We start from the raw sequence: 15,829 nt of genomic DNA, 5'->3' as shown, positions 1-15,829 counted from the left end.
GGAAACAAGCGTAGAATCTTTGTTCGGTTTAGGAATCAATATTACCCTGGTGGTGTTGAAATCTGGAGGAGCAGGATTGCCGGTGAGAATAGAGTTAAATAATGTAGAAAGTTAGGGTTGTACCTGGGGAGAAACGATTTTATAGTAAGCGGCAGAAAGGCCATCAGGACCTGGCATTTTCCCAGTGGGTAGAGACTTAATAATTGTGTTTATTTCTATCTCAGTAATTGGAGATATGAGTAATTCTCTATCTGCCGTAGTGAGTGTTGTGAGTTCTGCTTGTTTCATTTATTTTCACTAATCCAGGTGTCCTTTAGCGTGTTAGGATCATCCGCTTTCCAATGTGTCTCTTGCAGAAACACCACATCATGGCCGAATTTCTTTAAAATATCTTTTTCCGCTTAATTGGGGTGTTCAACCCTTCCACGTTCCAAGAGACTAGTTTAAGAGTATTTTTGGTAACAGTGTCAGAAACAGCACTAACAGGTGACACTGACATCAACCAATACCCAGTCTATGGAAATAAAAATTGCGAAGCTAAAATATAAACACCGTCCACCCGTCCCAGCTAGCAGGCGAAAGGTCACTTAAAATTCCTAGAAGAGTGAATGTCAAACCTTGTGAAATAGAACTGTGTACATCAGTGTGTGCAATAATACCAAAAATCCAACACCTGTCAAAATGTTTAAAAAATTTTTGAACTCAAAAGGACGATTTAAAAAATCGTTGTTTTATAAAAAGAAAACTTTCTTGTTTAGAGAAAATTAGTAAATAGAGAGAGAGAAAACGAGTGAGGAAATGTACCAACTTCATCCAGTTACCCGAGACAAATATGAAACAAACATGTAAATCAACAAATCAGTAGTAAGAATAACATATTAAGCCATAATAGCAATATTATAGACATGAATGTAATTATGAAAGACAGGTATATAAATGATACTGATCAATCTTCTATATGGTCAATCATTGTCGTCCATCTGTGAACCAGGAGAAGAAGAATTCAAAGAAGGAAGTTCTTTGCCATGTCAGGGGAATCGAAGTAATATGGCTTGCCCGCGTTTATAACCCGCAGTTTTGTGGGATACAATAGAGCAAAGCATCCTTTAGAGAAGAGTTCCTTACATACTGGAGAGAATTCTGGTCTTCATGATGATACTTGAAAAGAAAAGATTTGTAAAAGGAGTAATTTTTTGCCTTCGTAGCAAAGATTTTCTTGTTTCCTATATGCTTCCAGAAGTTTCACCTTGTCAAGGTAGTTTAGTAACTTAAAGATGACTGGTCTGGGTCGTTGTTGCCAGGACTGGTGTTCTGGTCCGATACGATGTGCCCGTTCTACTATGCATAATGACGTTGCTGATGTGACTCCCATGGTCTCAGTGAGCCAATTAGAAACCAAGGAAAGAAGATCTTTAGGTCGCACTATTTCCGAGAGACCAATGAGGCGGAGATTGTTTCTTCTGTTGCGATTTTCCAAATCTTCAATTTTGTCATTTAAAGTGGCTAGGTTTGAGTCCTGAGGCTGCAGTTGTGATTTAGCCTCATGTAAGTCATCTTCCAAGGTAGAGATGCGATCCTCGGCCTCAGTTAACCGTTTAGTGTGTTGTGAAAGCTGCATGGTGGCAGAATTGATTGCCTTGGTTAGAGGGTCCAGTTTAATATCCAAAAGAGGTGAGATTATGTCAGATAATTCTTGGGCCCTTTGCACAGAGAAAGAGCTATATTTGGTAGTATTGAATAATGCATCTACCGCATCATCGTTGCAGCTTTATCTTTTTCTCCAGCTTTGGACTCAGCTGTCTGAGAGCCTCTAGGACCACGAGGCATCCTCGCAACATATTTCTCCATGATTGAGTATATGAATACAAAGATCGGTCAATGAGAAATAAAGATAATAGAATAGAATAGAAATACGGTATGTTAATGAGACGTTGTTCCAACTTGTAAAATATGTACCGAGTTGCTGTGGATGTCACCCAGGATGGGAGGAAGGAAGAGCGTGGTAGAAATCAGCTTCAGCAACTTAGGAGAAGGGAGTTGGTCGCCTTAGAGAGAGTAACAGACTGAGCACATATGTAGAGAGGGGGGGTAGCATATCCTCTTGCCCTTTAGCGAAGCTTCTTCAGATTGCGAGCAATGAACAGCGCGGTACTCGTAAAAGTGTAGTACTTTTCTGTAGTCCCCTCAGGTGGTTGTCGGTTGTTCACCTGCCAGCACGGGGTCCGGTGGGTAGAATGGCTGGGAGCCAGTGCATGTAATTGCACTTTGCCAGGACTTATCCCCAGATGTTCACCTGACAGTCCCCTTGTAGATCACCGGTTCCGGGGCAGGGTAAGTGCCTCGGGCGTGCATTTTACAGGGGAGGGAGTGGTGGGCTCATTTAAAACGTGGCCCTAGTTTGGGTCCACTCACCGGGAATTTTATAGAGTAATGCTTTAACCTCCCTGTTGGGACTTACCACCCTCCTACCATTCCGGGGTTTTCAAGATGTCTCACATGGAAGAGACACTTCTAGCAATGGTCAGTTCTCCAGAACTGACTGACAGCTCAGGTGGTGTTTACTGCACAATAGCAGAGAGGAGAGTAGAAAAACAAAATGGCCGCCGGAGGTTGAGATGTCTGCCTTCAGTCGTCCCCAGGAGCAGGAACACAGATTTCAATGTGGTAGCAGGGCTGCAGGGACCAGTGGGCCAGAGGGGTCTCTTGCAGAGAGCAGCTGGGAGAGCCCACTGTTTGGGAGTGAATAATGCCCTTTTTTCTGCATATTTGCTCCAGTCCGTGCAGGTTGGTTGTATGATGCTGGAATTTTAAAATATTGCCACAAATTTTCAATTGAACTGACATGTGGACTTTGACTTGACCACTGTGGAACTTTCATGTTTTTGTTGTTCAGCTATGCCAGCGTTGCTTTGGCCTTGTGCTTGGGATATATAATATAATATAATATAATAATACTAACATTTTTGACAGGAGTTTTTTCTTTGGTTAATAAAAGAAATATAAGTAGATTCACTTATGATATTGGGCCTAATTCAGCAAGGGACGCAAGGCAGAGAACACACGCACTCGGCAAATGTTTTCATACTGAATATGCATCGCACAGCACGTGCGCAAACTAGCCAGTACGACCAGGTAAGGGTACACAGACCACACGCAGACCCTTCCGATATTGATTGACAGGAAGTGCCATTTGTGGATGGTGACGGGGGGAGGGTTGGGCGAACGCAGGCATGCATGTGCCGTTATAGGGACGTGCATAATTAAGGCAGTGCGGCGGCATACGCAGCCAGATGACTCGATGCACGCAGGAAGTGGCCAAGATCCTGCGCCAGGTCAGGTCATCCTCTATTGTGCGTCTGGGTCCGATGGTTCTCGATGTTACCGATGTTTGCGCTATCCTGCGTACAGATTGAGCATTGAGTAAAGGGAGATGGGTGGCACTATGTATTGCTGGGCGTCTGCATTCTTGTGCTGCGGTTTCCGTGCAAATGCATTGATTAGCATAAACGCGCAGCCGCCGTGTGCGTGCGATCTCTCCCTTGCATTCCCTGCGGAATCAGGCCCAGAGACAACAATTATTGATGTATTGAATAACATAGAGCATGTACAATAAGAAGATAAAACTACTTATTCATATGAATGTCTATAATCATGTGAGTTGTTATCTTTTTATGACTGAGGCCCGTTGCCGGACTTTTCGCCATCATGGCTGGTTTCAGGTGCGAAAAAGTATCGCACGCGTCCCTGCGTATCCCCGTATTCAATTTGAAATCGGCGAAAACGGGACCCGGCGAAACATAAATGGGTGAAAAGTTCTATCGTTTTTGAGGAAATCAGTCTGACAGCTCCCCCAAAGATGCTCTGACATGGGGGTTCCCTATGGGTACCCCTAATTGGCCGTACTGAAGCTATTTGGGGTCTTTGAATGGTCTCAATAGGCGCTATTTATCGTCTTTGGGACAGAATAGCATTTATCAATTTTTTGGTGGGAAAATAAGTAGTCCCATCATATTTGGGGTACATGAAAATGGGTGCTGGCATATTTTGAAGTTGCTAAAGTCAAGCATTAAAAAGCGCCAAAAATGCACCTTCAGCAAACCCCTGCAATCCAAAAAAACCCCTCCCCCGTACTTGCAGATCCTCGCCAAACGCTATTTCGCTAGTTCTTAAATTTGTAGCCCCACTTTAGTGTCAAGGGGGGTGTAAAAAGGGTTTAGGGGGATTGTCGCAATTTTGCACCCCAAAACCCCAATTCTGCACTTTTTTCCGCCAGGTGTCCATTAGTAAAACTTTTCCACTGGTTGCATCGGCGAAAAGTCGGACAAATTGAATACGGGGATAAATGGAATTAGCAAAAATGACGTTATCGGTGAAAAAGTATCGCGAAACGGACTTTTCGCTTCTAATTGAATTCGGCCCTGAATCATAAACTTGGGCGAGCTTAACACTATCTAGAACCTGAGACGATATATTAACATGTGGTTTAATATAGAATAATATCATTACATGAGTTTCTTCCCTCTCTTTCGAAATAACATACATGTAGTAAATCTATGAGACAATATAAATGAAAATGTAAATTGTGGAATTTAGATAATCTAAAAATCATTTGAGTTTAGTATGATAGGATTCTAACTTTCCTCCTTTTATATATGTTTTTATATATGGATTTATGATTTATTAATTTTTCATATATTACAATAAAATGGGTTATTTTCTAGTTATGCATGAAATATCCTCAGTTATCTAAATGTGGTTAATCCTATCGATTGAAGAACCGATAATCCATATAGATAGAGTATTATACACATGATTGTGAAATAATGAAATATTGTGGGCTTATATGAGAATAACTATCACCTCTTCTTAATATACTGTTTAATATATGATATAAAGCGGATATTCCAACTATACCTAACCGCATAATATAAGAATATGCTAATGTTAACTGATGTTTATCTCTATAAGGGGTCTATTTACTAAGCCTTGGATGGTGATAAAGTGGACAGTGATAAATTCCCAGCCAACCAGCTCCTAACTGTCATTTTTCAAACACAGCCTGACATGGCAGTTAGGAGCTGATTGGCTGGTACCTTATCTCCGTTCACTTTATCTCCATCTAAGGCCCGTATTCAATCAGATTTGCGTACGCGATAAACTTTCGCATGCCAGACTTTTCGCCTACATCACATATTTTAGCTGCGGAAACTCATCGTGCGCGTACCAGTGATTTGCCGTATTCAATTCCAAAAGACGCGAAAATGCAACCCGGCGAATGCAAACCAGGCGAAAAGTGCTGTCAGAATTGGGGAAAGCAGCCTGACACCCCCAAAAGAGGCACTAACATTGGGGATCAATGTACATGCCCCTGAATAGTCCTAATAAAGCTATTTGGGGTACTTCAGGTGTGTCAATTTTTTCTAATTAGCGTCTTTGCACGAGTGGCGAAGAATAGTATTAAGCATTATTTTGGGGGTGAAAATATGTGGTCCTATCATATTTGGGGTACTGGAAAATGGGTGCTAGCATGCTTTAAAGTCGCTAAAGTAAAGTTTTAAAAAAAGGAAAAAACGCACCTGAAGCAAACACCTGCAATCAGAAATACACCTCACCCATACTTGCAGACCCCCCAAAAGTCTATTTCACTAGTTTTTAAGTTTGTACCCCCACTTTGCACTTTTTTGCCCCCATTTCAAAGTGCTTTTTTGGGGTGTTTCTCATTCTTTTTTAGTTTTTTTTTTTAATGCAGTTGTCCTTTGGGTGCTGTCCCAATGGTGCTGAGTGGTTTCCCCACCTTTGCACCAGAAAATAGCTATTCTGCATATTTTTTCTCCACCTATTCAGAGGCGATTCCTTTTCGCCTATTACATTGCATTGTGTTTCGCGTATGCAAAAAGTGTTTGCAATTGAATACAGAGATAAGTTTCCGCCTGGCGAAAAGTCACAATCGGCGATACTTTTTCGCGGATTCTGACTTTTTGCGGCTAATTGAATACGGGCCTAAGGCTAAATAAATAGACAAAAAAGATATATATGTTTACACATATAATTCAGGCGCATGTGAAGAATAAAACTTAGTGTCAAATAAATTTCTATGAATAAGCTGCTCCTAAAGAGTGTTATATCTGTAAACACATCTAAACAACCAAAAATATGTAAACCTGGATGAAAACGTCACTGGGTGGATGTATAAAAATATATCACTAACGGTAATCCCAATAGTATATAAATTATAAAACTTGTGACTAAATCCAGACAAGGAGCGCTATATCAACAATTTATTATATGAGCATAAAAAGACAAGGAATAAATAAAAATATAGATCCACCCTCTGACGAAACCCTCTAACGAAACCGCAAGGACTTGTAGCGGAGAAACGCGTAAGGGATTCCTTATTCACCATCAGCTGGTTCATTATTACCTGGAAGAACGAGCGGGCTCGAGATTGATGAATGGTTCAGCCAAACTCCGGGAGTTCATACACACTAGCCGCTAGAGCTAGAACATCTGTGGGTGCAAGGTTCGGGACCTCTTCGTGTGATTGACGGATCAGTATATCCACTACCATAAGCCGGCCGGCGGTAATGTATCATCATTGAGACTTATTTACACTAAGTAGTCTCTATTATCCTCTCCCCACTGTGTATATGGACAAGTATTGCTGCCATAAGGACTGCGAGTCCTCACGAGTGAACTCGTGTCTTATTTGACTTTTAAACAATTCACTATACAAGTGTTTTATTTACCTGGTATCGATTGGCATATCAGCACTGAGAATTTATTCCAAGTGAAACTGCATCAGTTTGTGACTCCGTATTTAACACGAGCTGTGACCACAGTTTGTCACGTGGAGCAAGGACTGTATAAAAACCTGCGCATATATATGTGTGCAAAAGGAGGATTGATACAACTGGTGATCTGTATCTATTATGTATCTGGAGGCTGATGTTTATTGTGGAACCATATCGAAATAGTGTTACACTGAATATAGGTTACCAGATACACCTTCTGCAGGGGTGTATCTATTTTGACCTTTGCAAAACAAAAACGGAACCAGCGTATATGTATTTTACTTTGTATTGTGTGTGATCTATATTTTTATTTATTCCTTGTCTTTTTATGCTCATATAATAAATTGTTGATATAGCGCTCCTTGTCTGGATTTAGTCACAAGTTTTATAATTCATATACTATTGGGATTACCGTTAGTGGTATATTTTTATACATCCACCCAGTGACGTTTTCATCCAGGTTTACATATTTTTCTAAATAAATAGACCCCTTAGTGACGATGATACATTGTGCGTCATAGGTTGCTAAGCAACCATATAAACAATCGAATTTGACACAGTATAACCATGATATGTGGGAATACAGCGGATCATCAAAACACTAGACCGCTGATAATATGTATTATATATATCTGTAACATTATAATCTGGAGTCATGAACCCCCAGATGAGTACAAACACCCATCTTAAATGCTGAATTCCTCAGACACTCACTCTATTATGTGAGCAAGACGCAACACAACATCGGGGGTCACTAAGATACATTCATCCATTCATATTTGAGCCTCTAGTGTTTTGTTTCAAATTCTAACTTGTCCTTACCTCCATACATTCAGCTACTCAATGTTGTGATAATGAGAGAGGGTATATATATTTGAGCTGTTTTTATGTAGGAGACACCCATTGCCTCTGAGGAAGCTGTCGGATGACAGAGAAACGCGTTAGGGGGTACACCACTGGTATTATTTGAATTTATGCAATTCACTGCACTCTGGTTGGACCTTCTATTTGGATCAGTTGCAAATCCACTGCACCCTTATTGAGTCCTATAAGTTTGGGACTCTGCACAAAACAGAGAGCTGATGCCCGGATAACATAACTCCCCCAACATCTACAGGTGCAAACCCGCTACTTCTGAGGTGCCCCATCTGACAGCGCCTTTTTATAAACCTCTTTTTTTCTAGTAAGATGTAGCCTGTAGGAGGCAGTACTGTACGTCTTATATGCATTTTTAGTTTATATCTTGTGGCATTTGAGGCGGGAGGCGAGGTCAGGATTATGCATTCACAGAGATTTGCATCACCCGCTTCACTGCAGAAGTAGATGGGATGCGGGAGTGTTGACTTCTCTCTTGGGCTCCCCAATATTTGTGAGTCTCCCAGACATTGCAGGAGAGAAGGTAAGTAGGACTCTGCATTTGCTGCATATAGCAGACAGTGCAAACACAGAGATCCAAGTACACTGCCACTGATAGACAGGGGAGGAACATGGCAATACTGGGCCCATGGCAAAGAGCAAGAGCCAGGGGCATATCAATAATGGGTGCAGGGTGTGCGGTGCACATGGGCCCCCAGGTCCAGGGGGGACCCACATGGCACACCCTGCACCCATATTTTATAATATCTCTCCGAGGTCACATGTCGGGTGTCTCAGCCCTGCACAAAATGCTGGAAAATGGCCTCCGCACCAGTAAGGAAATAGCTGGGAAAATGGCGGCAGCACCATTTCCCCTGCAACCTGCGCATGTGCAGTAGACTCTGGGCACAGACTAGTGGTCAGAGTCTACTGATACTGGGGCCGCCAGCGGTCAGTCTTTAGTCTAATTGTAGCCACCGGGGAGAGAGGAGGGGGCCCTGTACAGGGAATGCACATGGGACCCCTCCTCTCTTAATATGCCCCTGGCACGGGCCTTAGATGGGTGACCCAGCATTGCCTGGCCAGGCTCACCTCAGGGCCCCGTAGTAGCCAACCCTCTACTGATAGCCTCTATAAACACTGCGAGCATGTTAAATGAACCCAGGGAGAGGCTAACTACAGGCACTTTTCATAGTCCTAAAGACAGGAAACATGGTATGCATCTGACAGAGTCTTCCACCACAAACACTGCCTCATGTCACATATTATAATATGTGAGATGTCCCTGATATATATTTCATAGATATGTAATTGTAAATGTTACTATTAGTCGCGTAATGTAATGCAGAAAGTGAGCTGTAGTGGCCCTTTAAGTCTGGTGGTCGCCATGGCAACATCAGTTGGTTATTTTCAAACTGGCCGTGAGCTCAGATGCCTGATGGTGACTGATGGTGACGCATCTGCCTGACCACTGAGGAGCTGAACTACTGGCTAATTATCTCCATTTATTACTATATCTATCTGTTTCTCTTATCTATTTTTACATTTTATTAAATCACTTTTTATTACCCAACTAATTATTAATATAACATTTCTATATAATATATATATATAGCTGTTTGGTGGGGTATAATATATATATATTACTATTTTTTTCAAAATTTACCAGCTAAACAGCTTTTATTATATATAATATAGTTTTGCTAATATAGGATTTAAGTAAATTACACAGTGTAAATCAATGTAAAATATTGAGATTTACACTCTATTTGTTGATTCTAAATTTACTTTATTGTTAATTGTTACCTAAGTCTTTTTTTAATACATTTCTTCTGTTTGGAGTCGTTCTCTGTTAGGTGTGAGGGAGGATAGTAGCAGAGAACTGGACAGCGGGTGAGTGCAATAAGCCAGTCACTACGTATAGTAGGTTATAGGGTTATAGGAAGAGTAGTGGAGGGGGTAAGGCGTGTAAGGGCCTAAGGGGTCTATTTACTAAGCCTTTGAAGGAGATAAAGTGAATGGAGATAAATTACCAGCCAATCAGCTCCTGTCATTTTTCAAACACAGCCTGTGACATGGAAGTTAGGAGCTGATTGGCTGGTACTTTATCTCTGTTCACTTTATCTCCACCCATGTCTTAGTAAATAGACCCCATATAACTAGGGAAATATAAGGCCTGATTCTGAGATTTATGCAATGCCGATATTTAGGCAGATTGAGCACAGAGGAATCACTCGCAAAGTCAGTGACAGGAAGTCAGCGTTTGGGGGAGGTAACTGGGGTTGGCCCATTCAAACACAGGTGTGTCGGGACCGTTTAAACTCCGATCATGGGTGTGCATATATAAGCAATTGTGATCTCCTTCCCAGCATGAGATCTCCCTGTGCGTCAGGAGAGCTTCAGTGTGTGAGGCAGGTCAGACGTGACTTACAAGCTGCATAGATGGCCGATCTGCGTCACTGTTACCAATGTTTATGCTGTTGTATGTATTGGGATGGATATGAGAAGGCAGCAGTGGGCGTTCCTATGCTGTTAAGCTTTGGAAGACATTAGCTTATTATAGCAACTGTGATCTGTAAGAAGATGTGATTGCATTAGCCTAAATCTCGGAAATCAGGCGATAGATTTGGACCTAACCTTGTTATAGATATATATCTAATATTTATTAGAAAAAAAACATGCCACGGATGCTTTATTTATGTTAGTGAGGCAGTTTCTGGACAGATGATGATGGGTGGGTTTCTGAATACTGGGACACCCCCTCCCCCTGAGTGCACCACTGGCATTATAAATATAGTCACACAGAGATAGAGGACACATGATATAAACAGTCAGCTGCCCATACATGCCTACCCTCCCGGTTTTCGCGGGAGGCTCCCGATTTTTCGGGTAACCCCCCGCACCCCCGGAAGGGTAGGCATTTCTCCCGCATTCTGCCCACTTCCTAGTGAAGTGGGCAGAATTAGGAGAATACCCACGGCAATCGCGGGTCTCCGTGAAGGGGGCGGGGCTTAAGCTGTGATTCTGCATGAATCACAGCATTTGGCCCCGCCCCCTATGTAAATTGTGCCCAATCGCGGCAATTTTACCACGAAGGGGGCGGGGCTTAGTGACACGAATCGTCAAGCCCCGCCCCCGTCGGCCCCCTGCTGCTTCTCTTACCCGGGCTTCTCCCGGGAAGAGAATATTAAAGGTAGGCAACCCTGCTGCTGCCCCCTCAGTCTCATAGTTACTGTAACACATACATGAGGCTGGAGCATGTAGGATATTGGGAGGAAAAGATAATATGAGAGAAGTATATAGCTATAGAGTGTTAGTAGGAGGATATGAAGTTACATTATTACTCTCTTCCCCCTGTGTGTAGTCAGCTCGGCCTGTAGTCCTGTAAACGTAGCTGTATCCCCATGTTATAGCGCCAGTTCCCCCAGCAGTATGTGGCCTCATGTGCTAGGATAACATGTCGCTGCATTTCCACATTACACTATGAATTGCAGGCGTACATTTATGGATGACAGATCACTTATCTAATCTTTCATGTATAAATAAGTATCATCAGTATTACCATATATATCATAGAATCATTTATCACCGCAGGACGAGCGCAGAGATGCAGCCAGCAAAGAAGAGAAGACTGGACGTCGGTGGAGAGGACCAAGGCAGACAGTTTCCTACACCAACACTGGAGGAGAAAGCGGCCTTTTATGTACTGCTGGGTACGGCTTATTGCTTTACCATTTATTCACACCACAGACATCGCCTACTGTATAACAGACGCTACTATTACAGTGACTTTACTAATCACCGCTGTACAGATGTAGGGACCCCCCTCATACCTGCACCCCCCACATCTCAGCCGGAGTGTCCAGCAATGGGGCTAGGGAAAGGTTTGTCCTGTTCCTGGCCCTGTGGTCTGTACAAATAGCATTCCCATGTGAGTGTTGTATGTACAGTACACAAGCATCAGGCCCTATAACTCATGGTGGCAGAGTACGCCCATCCCAGCACAATATCATTTCACCGTTACTATGATAACATTCCCTTGTACTGTTTTGCCTAATATGTCACATTACTGCATTTATGGCATAAGGGATAATACTCTATGTGTAACTGTGTAGAAACGTCAGTGTCCATTTCATCCAATGAGATTCTGTCATTTTCTAGTAGTATATAAATAAAAGCAAATGCCTGATTGGCTGCTATAGGCAACACCAACTCTTCTTCACAGTTACCTGCAGAAAAGTCTATATACATATTGGCCACTATATCATATAACATGGCACCATTACTGCTTCTCATTGCAGAGGAAGATTGCACCAAGAGGTTCCTGGAGTTAGACAGCTGCAAGGAAATGTCAGACAAGGTATTTATGTTATTGTTACTTATCTATTACTATCTCCTTATATTCATACTCAGTAGTGTGTAATAGGTGGGAAATAGGACTGCTGAGGTATGTACATACACACGCGTTTCTCCATTCTGACTATATAACTGCTATTTCTATCCTAGTACCTGCTGGCCATGGTGTTGGTGTATTTCCTGAGATCCGGCCTGACTGTCAGTGAATACACCTGGCTCAATTTTTACAGCGCACTGTAAGTATTCCCCACTGTGATTGGTCAGATACAGCTGGAAATATAGCCCCGAATAACTTTTTAGCCATGTTATAGGTTATTTACTGACATAAATACTAGTTACTGTCCACATAATAAAGGAGACAGGGCCAAATGTAATAGGATGTGATCTGTTGATATATGCAGTTGGATTTAAAGCAGAAATGTATTAGTAAACCTATTCCTGGTCAGTTTTGCCTTTAAGAAAATTGTCACTTTACGTCTAGTGGAAAAATCAATGAAGAATCTGCACTGTTGACAAATTACAGACTATTACACTTATACCAATGTGTTCAAATGATATATCCCACATTATACAGAAACTATGAGTGAGAAACGTTCCGGAGCTCCTGCATGATAGTCTGAGCATTCTGTAGGTTGCGTTACCTATAGGAGCCTATGGGATACTTTACACAGAGAGGGAACCAAACGCTGATTACACAAGCTCAGGCCCCCGGTCACACATGTGCAATAGGACTCATGGGTCATAAACCCGGAAGTCAGCACTTTGCTGTACATCAGAAGAGCTGTCCTGGGAGGTAAGGAATGATGCATACTGGTGTTACTACATGTCAGTATGCATGTGATAAGGGCCAGGATGCACTAAACAGAAAATGCGTAAAACCCGTTTCCCGCATTTTCCGCATGCATCAATCAGCTGCCCGCCGGGCTCTAATGCGGAAGGTAACGCTAGCTTTTGTTGGCGTTACCCTATAGAAGCCTGTGGGCTTCTACCGCATCACGCTGCAAGGAGGGATCCGATCGGATCCCTCCCAGCATGCCCCGCGGCCGTCTCGTCAATCTGCGCATGTGCAGATGGACTCCCGGGTCATAAACCTGGAAGTCCACAGTGCAGGGCAGATTGCAAAGGACAGCTCTTATCGGAATAGCTGTCCTTTGCTGTACTGATCGCATATGTTAGTGCATATGCGATCAGCAGGGAGGCGGTGACCGGCGGTAAGTATGCCAAGATGTTAGTGCCCAAGGAGCGTGATGTATCACATAGTATATGTAATACTTGGTACATCCCATCCTATGAGAGATGTATTAAACCTTCTAATGACTGTAGGAGTTCAGAAGTGGAGAAGTTGCCAATAGCAACCAATCAGCTTGTACCTATTATTTTATGGATTGTACTTGATAAATGCTAGCTAGGAGCTGATTGGTTGCTATGGCCAACTTCTCCAGTTCTCCACTCTTTAGAAGGTTTAATACATAGGAGGAAGATTTCTCCCTATCTCTCCCCAATTTGCTGTATAAGAGAAGCACATAGCTGTCACCACACTGGGCAGCACACTGGGGTATATGTATTACTGAGAGACTGCCCACGGCCGTACCTCTCATGTTTATCACTGTATATCATGGCAGTAATGATGTTCTTATCACACTGACTCCTCCCTCATTTGTCACAGTGACATCTGAGCAACACCCAGCCGCCATGGAGGCACCATCCAGAGCTGTAATAGTTACTGACCGATCTAGAGGCCCCCGTTCTCCTCTGAGCATGTACTGGGCCTGGTGCACGCATGTACAGATGTGTCCTCATACATCTAGCTGTAGTTGGTGACTATACGGCACATACCTTACTCCTCATGGTCTGTTTCTGTAGGTATCTTGCAAACCAGATGGAGGAGGATCACCAGCAGATGGAACGCCAGACTGTCCGCTTCAGACCACTACTCAAGAGATTCTGGAAGGTGAAGGACGCCCTGTGGCACAGAATGCAGCATCAAACATTTGTGACTCAGGAAGAACTGGACGAGGTGTGTAACACGGTACAATGAGTGTTGGATATATGTGTGTACAGGTGCGGTATATGGCAGAGTTATGTACACACCAGCTCCCTTATCAACAATGAGCAGTGTAACGTTTCATGTATCTGAGAAAACACATTTCATTCCAGTGTAACAAGATGAAGATCTGGAGCATTTGGGAATAACATAATTATTGTGCTTTGTGCAAGTTATGGATTCTCTGCATCAGCTGCAACATCATTGAGACATTAAAAAAATGTTTTCAGTCCTTTCAGTCCCTGCTAGTTACATAATATAGTTGCAGTATGATAATACCCAGATTCATCTAAGGGTGAATTGTTTCCAGTGAAAGCCATTGATATGGCCAATGCTCTACACACAGGGTATTCAGCGTAGGCTGATGAGCTGAGACAGAATCCCACTTACAGACAGGCTGTGCTTCCTTGTTTTATACTCATAAGTGTAAAGTGGGGAATTCTCTACGTGTGAACTGGGCAACACAGTAGCACAATGGTTAGCATTGTTGTCTCACACCGCTGGGGATATGAGTTTGATTACTGACCAGCCCTGTAGCTGTGCAGAGTTTTTATGTTCTTCAGTTGCTTGCATGGTTCTCCTCCAGGTACTCGTGTTACCTCCTACACTCCAACTAAGTACTGGTAGTGTAATTGGCTGCCGACACTGTAAGCTCCGATGGGACAGGGATGATGTGAATGACAAATACTCTCTGTACAGCGCTGTGTAATTAGTGGCACTATATAAATAAATGATAATAACTATGAAGAAGACAAAGTCAGTAAAACAATGAACCTCTACCCAACACTGAGGAACGTTACACAAAACAAAGCTGTCCCTCTGTAGATGGGGATCTCTCCTAGGGGCCCATTTATTAGTTATCTGGTTTTAATTATAATTTATTATCATAACAATAAGACATTATGTACCAGGATACATTACATACACATGCAGGGACATGGGCTCTGGTAGGGGTCTGCTCCTATGATGTGTAAAAGTAAAGTGACTGCAAACAGAACCTTCTCTTGATACATTTTCCTGAAGAAACTTTTTTGTTTCCCCGGGGTATATCCCGCAAATACTCTTTGATAAATAGGCCCCTTATTATATACCAGCATCATGCCCTGAATGTGTATAGGGTAAAGCATTGGCATACAGGGCTGGGCATATTGTCACTGGGGAATAGGTCACACGTGTATCAGTGAGGTTACATGTAACAGGGAACATTTTCCTCATTATACATGGTAACAATTTCCCAGCATTTCCCTATAGCCAATAGGAACTATTGCAGAGCGCTGGTGCTGAGCTTTTCTAGCTGATAACTCAGGTGTCACATTGCTCTGCAGAAGATGCTGTCTGTCCCCCGGGTATAGACTATCAGTGTTGTCACCGTGTTTAAGCAAAACTTATTCCCACACGAGAAGGGGAGTTATGTCTGCGGAGAGAGATTAGCCGTGTTACTGAAGTCTGTGATGGGTGCGGTATGGTGGTATGATAGGTCTACAGTCATACTGGTGTCATTAATCATGTCACCACAAGCATGTCGACATGGTCATATTGTCATCGTTGGCTATGTCAATGACAGTTTAACAATGTTGACGTCATTGTTGTTGTGGTGTCGACATTCAGAATGTCAACATTGTAAATGTCGACCCACACTGACTACATCCCGTCTGTGACATCTGCTATATCTCAGGCTCTGGTATAGGCAGAGATACATTATTTTTGCACATGCCCTTTATAATAATTATAACACTCTGCATAAGCCCCAGACAATCATATCTGTCAGTCAGAGGCCCAGAGA

The 15,829-nt window shown here is 42.7% G+C and overlaps 1 protein-coding gene across 1 annotated transcript in view; it reads left to right on the top strand.

Annotated features, from left to right (window-relative positions):
* LOC148474580 (speedy protein 1-A-like) overlaps positions 1 to 15,829 on the top strand; it is a 54,698-nt gene that overhangs the window by 38,411 nt on the left and 458 nt on the right. The window contains exons 2-5 of the mRNA XM_088458386.1: positions 11,241 to 11,359; positions 11,948 to 12,006; positions 12,153 to 12,238; positions 13,866 to 14,019. Coding sequence (XP_088314512.1) covers positions 11,254 to 11,359; positions 11,948 to 12,006; positions 12,153 to 12,238; positions 13,866 to 14,019 — 405 coding nt within the window. The 5' untranslated portion in view covers positions 11,241 to 11,253. The remainder of the gene's footprint in view (positions 1 to 11,240; positions 11,360 to 11,947; positions 12,007 to 12,152; positions 12,239 to 13,865; positions 14,020 to 15,829) is intronic.

The sequence above is a fragment of the Taudactylus pleione genome, unplaced genomic scaffold, assembly GCF_031769625.1.
Source record: "Taudactylus pleione unplaced genomic scaffold, aTauple2 ptg000828l, whole genome shotgun sequence".
NCBI classification, from domain to species: domain Eukaryota; kingdom Metazoa; phylum Chordata; class Amphibia; order Anura; family Myobatrachidae; genus Taudactylus; species Taudactylus pleione.
Note: the sequence above shows the minus strand (reverse complement) of the source record. Positions and strands in the feature narration are given on the sequence as shown.